The 8,192-nt window shown below is 45.3% G+C and overlaps 1 protein-coding gene across 1 annotated transcript in view; it reads left to right on the top strand.

Annotated features, from left to right (window-relative positions):
- The window catches only part of galnt9 (polypeptide N-acetylgalactosaminyltransferase 9), a 348,022-nt gene that overhangs the window by 113,976 nt on the left and 225,854 nt on the right, over positions 1-8,192 (top strand). The window contains exon 4 of the mRNA XM_048611757.1: positions 7,038-7,155. Within this exon, the coding sequence (XP_048467714.1) occupies positions 7,038-7,155 (118 nt within the window). The remainder of the gene's footprint in view (positions 1-7,037; positions 7,156-8,192) is intronic.

Below are 8,192 nucleotides of genomic sequence, written 5' to 3'. Positions count from 1 at the left end.
GATGCTGTCTGACCTGCTGTGCTTTTCCAGCTCCACATTTATTGACTCTAGCTTCCAGCATCTGCATTCCTTACTGTCTCCACATTATGAGGTAGTCTGGCTTAATACTGACCCAGCTTTGAAACACCCTTCCTAAAACCTCTCTACTTCTCTCTTCTCCGTCAAGACATTCCTCAAAAACCTATTTCTTCAATGAAGCTTTGGACCAAATATTCCTGGTATCTATTTATATGGTTCACAGTTAATTATTTTAAAGACTGTGGAGAAGCACGTTGAAAGATTATACTATGATGTATGTGGTTTTATACATGCTTTTGCTGTAGATAAGGAATATAAAATATCAAATATTCCTTACCTCTGTGGTTATTCAGCAATGAGAAGGATATATCTCCAATGGAGAAAATGCAGCAACATTGCATGTTTAGACATTACCAGAGACAAGGAGTTGTATTACAAGGTAAGTAAGTAAAGTCCCCAACGTCCCACTCTCTATATAGTGAGAGAGACAGCTGCTGGTGGTTTGACCTAAGGGTCACCACGCCTCAGGCGAGGGGAGAGGTTGAGAAGGTGACCTCAGCCAGTGCGGGAATTGAACTTGCAATTCCCGGAGGAGATTCTCACTAGACAGTGGTGAGTCGCATGTTAAGGGGGATTGAAATTATAGAGTCACAGAGTCATACAACATGGAAACATACCATTTGGTCCAACCAGTCCACGCTGATCATGTTCCCAAACTAAATTAGTCCCACTTGACTGCGTTTGGCCCATATCCCTCCAAACCTTACGTATTCATGAACATATCCAAATGTCTTTTAAACTTTGTAACTGTACCTGCACCCACCACTTCCTCTGACAGTTCATTCCACACTACTGTCTGTGTGAAAAAATTACCCCTTGTGCCCTTTTTAAATCTTTCCCATCTCACCATAAACCTATGTCCCCAAGTTTTGGACTCCCCCACCCTTGGGAAAAGATCCTTACTATTGATCTTATCCATGCCCCTCCTGATTCTATAAACCTCTGTAAGGTCACCCCTCAACCTCCTACACTCCAGTGAAAAAAGTTTGAGCCTAACTCAAACTCTCCATTCCCAGCAACACCCTGGTAAATCATTTCTGAACCTTCTCCAATTTAATAATATCCTTCCTATAACAGGGCAACCAGAACTGGACATAATACTCCAGAAGAGACCTCACCAACTTGCTAAAGCTTGTTAGAGACATTGTTGATGGTCCAATCTCCTCATTAATATGCAGCTTTCTATCTTATTAAATGTGCCAAACAATAAACATCGAGAATATTTGACATGGAATCCACAGTGCGTACCTGTGCATTAAGCTTGCTGCTCCCTCTGCACAACCCCAATATTACATTTCACCAAACTACAGCTCAGGGCTCGATCTGCGGGTGGCAGCTTTATCTGTGGAATTCCCTGTCCAGTGAAGCAGTTGAGGCTATCCCATTGAAAATGTGTAAGGCAAGGATAGATAGGTTTCTCAACAGTAAAGGGATTAAGGGTTACGTGAACGGAAGCTAAAGTGGAGCTGAGTCCACAAAAAGATCAGCCATGATCTTATAGAATGGTGAAGCAGGCTCGATGGGCCGGATGGCCTACTCCTGCTCCTATTTCTAATGCTCTTTTGTTCAAACACTTTGCCCATGGACATTGGGATCCAGTATCTGCCAACTCCTCAGAACCATCATGGCACCACTCTGATAGCCACTGGGAGGTGTAGACCCACAGTGAAGGCCACTGGGAGGTGTAGACCCACAGTGAAGGCCGCTGGGAGGTATAGACCCACAGTATAGGCAGCTGGGAGGTATAGACCCACAGTATAGGCTGCTGGGAGGTATAGACCCACAATGCAGGCCGCAGGAGGTATAGACCCACAGCATAGGCCATTAGGAGGTATAGACCCACATATAGGCTGCTGGGAGGTATAGACCCACAATGCAGGCCGCGGGAGGTATAGACCCGCAGTGCAGGCCGCGGGAGGTATAGACCTGCAGTGCAGGCTGCTGGGAGGTGTAGACCTGCAGTGCAGGCCGCAGGGAGGTATAGAGCCGCAGTTCAGGCCGCAGGGAGGTATAGACCCGCAGTGCAGGCCGCTGGGAGGTACAGGCCCTCGCTGCAGCAGCAGGTACCATCAAGAGGCAGCTGTAGCGAGACTGTGCACAGGGACAGGCAGGCAGCTCACAGACTAGGCCAGGCTGCATCTCTGGCCTGGTCACTCACTCCCTTAGCACTCCCTCAGTGAGCACCCACCTGCATCCTCCCAGCAGCATCCCCACCCTGCCCTGCCTTGCCCCCTTTGCCCACTGCACCTCCCGCCCAGCCACCCTGCCCTGCCCTGCCTTGCCCTGCCCTGCCCTGCCCTGCCCTGCCTTGCCCTGCCTTGCCTTGCCCTGCCTTGCCCTGCCTTGCCCTGCCCTGCCTTGCCCTGCCCTTCCCTGCCTTGCCTTGTAAATCAGTGCGATCAGTGAACCAAGCAGCATGCCTTGCTGCTGCAGCAGTCCTCGGTCAAGGGGGAGTGTGACGTCAGTCTCACCCCTGCACCTTGTGCCAACCCTCAATCTACCTCCCCTTCCACCAGAACCTCCAGGTCCCTGTTGGGGAACCATCTTCCCCTTCTCCAACATCTTCCAATCCTGTCTCTCAATGAGCATTGACCGTATGAAGATGGTGTGATTGGAAGGGGTGCTGGTCATGTGGTGGATATCTGCTGTGTGGTGAATTGTCCTGGGATCAGCCAATGGTAACCCAGGCGGGATTCGATGTAACGGGCGGCATGGGTGGGTAGTAGTCATTTATCGTTCACAGGATATGGGTGTCATTGGCTGGGCCAGCATTCATTGCCTGTCTCCAATTGCTCAGAGTTGAGAGTCAACCCTTTTGCAGTGGGACTGGAGTCACATGTAGTCCAGACCAGATAAAGAAGTCAGATTTCCTTCCTTAAGGGAGATTATTGTACCTGATGGGTTCTTACAACAAATAACAACGGTTTCAGGTTCATCATGATGCCAGTTCTCTATTTCAGATTTTATTGAATTCAATTTTTAACCATCTGCCTTGGTGGGATTGAAACCCATGTCCCCCAAAACTTTAGCCTGAGGTTCTAATGACATTACCACTACTACCACCACCTCCTCAACAATAACACTCTGAGCTTAAGTTACAGCAAGAAATTTCACTGGGGCCTTGCAGGAGAAATCCCTCCAAAACTCAGCGCAGCTCAGACTTAGCCAAAAGGAAACTGTCAGGTTCAGGCAAGTATCACTGGTAGGACGGCACTCCCTCAGTAATGCACGGGCAGTCTCAGCCTCAATTTTGTGCTCAATTTTCCAATTCTCAAAGTCAGATGTAAGAACACAACCATCTAAGGCCAAGGCTAAGACAATGAGCACAACCCATTAGCTCAACATTGCTGCTGTCTATTACTTCTCAAGGCAGTGGCGTTTTGGAGTTTGGTTGATGTATTCCTTTCCAGAAGAACTGCAGCAGGACGGTTAATAACAGAAACCCTTTTCTCGCTACTGCATCTGGAGATTACACCATCTGTGCTCCATTTGTTACTGCTACAGCGAGGGCATTTATGGCCTGAAATCCAGAATTTCTTATTTTGTTTCATGGTCATTAGTGGGCAAGACAGAAAGAGAAAGGGAGAGGTGAGAAAGAAATTTTTAATGGTGCTAAGCAGACTGAGTGTGTAATTGATGGTATCATATAATTGCAACAACAGCCTTCATTTATATCATTACTTTAACACAGCGAAAACACCCTGAGTGCTTCAGTGGCTACAGTAAGACAGCTAACATTCATCCTCGAGTTAAAAAGTGGGATGGATTGTTACGCAGAGAACTACATCCCCGTTAGTTTCACATCAGTGATCAGAATCTTTGTTTCAAGACATCACAGAGAAACGTCTGGAAACTGCTCATTTAGCTAAGGTCTTTTACCCAGCGTGGGGGAGTCCAAAACTAGAGGGGCATTGGTTTGAGGTGAGAGGGGAAAGACTTAAAAGGGACGTAAGGGGGAACATTTTCACACAGAGGGTGGCGTGTGTATGGAATGAGCTGCCAGAGGAAGTGGTGGAGACTGGTACAATTACAACATTTAAAAGGCATCTGGATGGGTATATGAATAGGAAGGGTTTAGAGGGATATGGGCCAAATGCTGGCAAATGGGACTAGATTAATTTAGGATATCTGGTCAGCATGGACAAGTTGGACCGAAGGGTCTGTTTCTGTGCTGTACACCTCTTATGACTCTATCTAACAAGGAGGAGTCTGCATTCAAAGTCAGGCTTGGTCAACTGGACTTAATTCTTTGAAGAAATTACAGAAAGCAGACAGCAACACAATGTAACTTCCTTAGATTATCATGAAGCCAGTGATAAAGTACTGCATTGGCAAACAGTTGACTAAGAGCAGTCTATGTGGTGCAGAATGGGGAGTAAGCAAACTACAAATCCAAATGCAGAGTGTGGGTTACATACAAAATAGCCTGAAGTTCATAGAATCATAGAATCCCTACAGTGTGGAAGCAGCCCATCGAGTCCACGCCTGCCCTAAGGGAGGCATTATTGCATCCAGATCAATACCAGGATCATTGATCTTCACACTTTAGGGAATCTGAGATGCTTTTTCTAAATCTGCCGACAGCATCAAATTTTGTGGAAGGCAATTAATGAAAAGGAAAAACAAAGTAGCAAAACACAAGAATACATAAATAAACTTTGCAGGACGAGTGTGTGATTGATGAAGGTATTGCAATATCAGTAAGTGCGGGGTGGAGTGTTTTGTTTGGAAAATTAAGAAAGCCATGGTCTCAGTTAAATGAAGCTTAAAAGCAAAGAATCTAAGGGTACAGAAACACAAATCACCACTCAAAAGTGACACAGGCTCCATACAAGTCGACAAAACAATTGGGGTTCATTTTGACAGGGATAGACCTGGGAATAGCTCGTGTTGTAGAGCAGTGGATAGTGTCCCGCTCTGCTCCTGAAGCTTTGAGTTTGAGTCCCCCTCCAGGTTGTCAAAGATGCATTTATTGCCCGTCCCTAATTGCCCAGGGAGCAGTTGAGAGTCAACCATATTACTGTGGGTCTGGAGACTTGGTAAAGATGGCTAGTTTCCTTCCCCACAGGATGTTAGTGAACCAGCTTGCTTTAAAACAGTGAATTATGTGATTGCTTTTAACATTCCAGATTATTTACTGAACTTAAGTTTCACCATTTGCTGTGGTGGGATCTCAGCCCATGAACAGCAGACTCGGGCTGGGAGTGGTTAGTCCAGTGATCTTACCATCCCCTCCATACTGCCTAGCTGAATGGTATCATTATATTTAGGGGAATCTGGATTAACACATGATGGAGAAAGGAAGAGAAGATATTGGCTGTGTGAGATGAAGAAGATTGTGGGAGAAAGCTCATGTTGAAGAGGCTTCTGTTGAGCAGAAGTATGAAGGGACGTGAGCCAAAAGCAGGTGTATGGAGTCAGACTACAGACCAGCCATGATCACATTGAATAGTGAAATAGGTTCAAGGGGCTGAATGGCCTACTCCCGTTCCTATGTTTCTTTGGTATCAGTATTACCTGTCCCGCGCTCCCACTCCCCCTCCCCTGGGAGATGCCGATAGGGTGAGATGAAGTAAGGTACAAAGAATCTTGAGGAGCATAACAGCAGCCTTGTCCACAGAAGACAAATGGCCCGTTTCTATCCAGCTGATTCAAGCATTATCAGAATGGGAGATGGTTAACTCAGTTGGCTTGACAGAAGGTCTGCAGTACAGAGCAATACTCACAGTGTGGGCTCAGTTCCCACACTGGTTGAGGTTACTATGAAGGGCTCTCCTTGTCTATAGTGTGGTGACCTTCAGATTAAGCCACCATCAGTTGTGTCTCTCTCTTGTGAGAGAGTAAGGCCACTGCGACTTCATACCAGATCAAAAATTAATCATCTCTTGTCTTCAGTGCAATTAGGACTGTGCTGTGACTGGTTGACTCAGACCGTTATCACAATGGGTTAATCATGCATTATAGCAGTGACTGTCCTTCAGAAGTAGCTGCAGAGAGCTTTGGGAGATCCCAAGGTTGTGAAAAATGAGTTATGGAAATGCAAGTTGGCTTTTATTTCTTCTTTCTTTGTACTTGACATGTTTTTCTGGCTCAAGTGGGGTTATTCTAATCTTAGTCATGATCAAAATTTGAATCACATCAAAGATTTCAACACTTGATTTTCTATGGAAAACATAGGCTGTATCTTTTCAATTTGAGTTCTGAATCTTAGAATGAAAGAGATTGGGGCAAGATAACTATTGGCATTACAGTGTTTAAAGATTTTTGACCATCCTCTGAGTTGAGATATGCAGTCATGTGGTTTGAAAACTGAACTCTAATATTTTGATTGGATTCATGAGGAAGATTAGAACTGATTCATGCAAAGTAAATATCCTGTGGAAGAAACGTACTGACAAGAAACTTAGGGAAAAAGGATACTTTCATTCTCAGTTCCATTTCATGTTCTGTAAATCTACAAGTGAACCTGCTGGGCATTTATCAGCAATCCCTGTATTTATATAATACTTGATTTTTAGACCCAACTGTTATGCTCCTCAAGATTGTTTGTACCTTACTTCATCTCACCCTATCAGCATCTCCCAGGGGAGGAGGAGTGGGAGTGCGGGACAGGTAATACTGATACCAAAGAAACATAGGAACGGGAGTAGGCCATTCAGCCCCTTGAACCTGTTTCACTATTCAATGAGATGTACACCAGCTCAGACTGTCTGTAATTTGGAAATGATATGCATCAGTTGAATTTTGTTGAGTCGCCGAAACATGCAACACTGAAGGCTATTCAACCCCATATGCCAATGCCAGCCCTTTGAAAGGGCTCTCCGTTTGGTTCCAATCTGCTCATTTATGTTCACTGCAACCCTGTGCAAATAGTCCACCCTTTGTGTGTTACATTCATTCAGCGTTGTCTCCTGATGATTCTGAATCACATTTCTGTCCCCTCTTTTTGCACACGGCAGGACCCCTGCAATGATTGGCTGTTCGTTTGTGGTTCATCGCGAGTACTTTGGAGAAATTGGTCTTCTTGATCCTGGCATGGAGATTTATGGCGGAGAGAATATTGAACTGGGCATGAGGGTAAGTGAGATGTATGCGGCATGTCCAGAGAGGGAAGCGAAGTGAATTGTAGATTTCATACTTCTGCTTGTTATAGAATGAGCACTTTGCAATTGTGCCAACCAATCAAAAGTAATCCAAAAAATGAACACGACTCATTTAGGATCAGTGACCAGTGTACTGAATGGACTGCTAGCTGTGTATTCGAAAACTCATTGAAGTATTGCAACAAGTTACATTTCTCCTCTTTGTGAGTTGTTAGTTTTCCTACTGAAAACAAAAAAATGCTGGAAATCACAGCGGGTCAGGTAGCAGCAGTGGAGAGAGAGCAAGCTAACATTTTGAATCTAGCTGACTCTTCAAAGATGATGAAGAGTCACCTAGACTCGAAACATTAGCTTGCTCTCTCTCCACTGTTGCTCCCTGACCTGCTACGATTTCCAGCATTTTTAGTTTTCAGTACAGGTTCCAGCATCTGCAGTAATTTGCTCCTACACAATGTTATTCCTACTTCTTTTCTATTTCTCGAACTGTTCAAAATGACATGGCTATTGATTGAGTGATAAAACATGGAGGAAGACAGTCCCTTTATTTGAATATCACCATGAGGGAATGGATGAATTCTCGGTTTAAACCACCCTTCCCAATGGTAACAGCACTGACAGTGGTGTACTGGCTCAGTGCCACAAAGACAGGATCACTCAGAGTCATGTGCTCGAGTCGCTGAAATGGGGGGAGGGGGCTCGAACCCACAGCCTTGACACTGAGTCAGAGATAGTAGGAACTGACGATGCTGGAGTCAGAGATAACACAGTGTGGAGCTGGAGGAACACAGCAGGCCAGGCAGCATTAGAGGAGCAGGAAAGCTGACGTTTCGGGTCGGGACACTTCTTCTGAGTCATACTTGACACCTGAGGGGCATTACAGTTTCACTGTCACATTACAGTTTCACTGTCACATTACAGCTTCACTGTCACATTACAGCTTCACTGTCACATTACAGTTTCACTCTCACATTACAGTTTCACTGTCACATTACAGTTTCACTCTCACATTAC

This window comes from Rhincodon typus, chromosome 24 (assembly GCF_021869965.1).
Source record: "Rhincodon typus isolate 14 chromosome 24, sRhiTyp1.1, whole genome shotgun sequence".
Lineage (NCBI taxonomy): Eukaryota > Metazoa > Chordata > Chondrichthyes > Orectolobiformes > Rhincodontidae > Rhincodon > Rhincodon typus.
The sequence above is the reverse complement of the archived record's forward strand: the minus strand, read 5'-3'. Positions and strand labels throughout refer to the sequence as shown.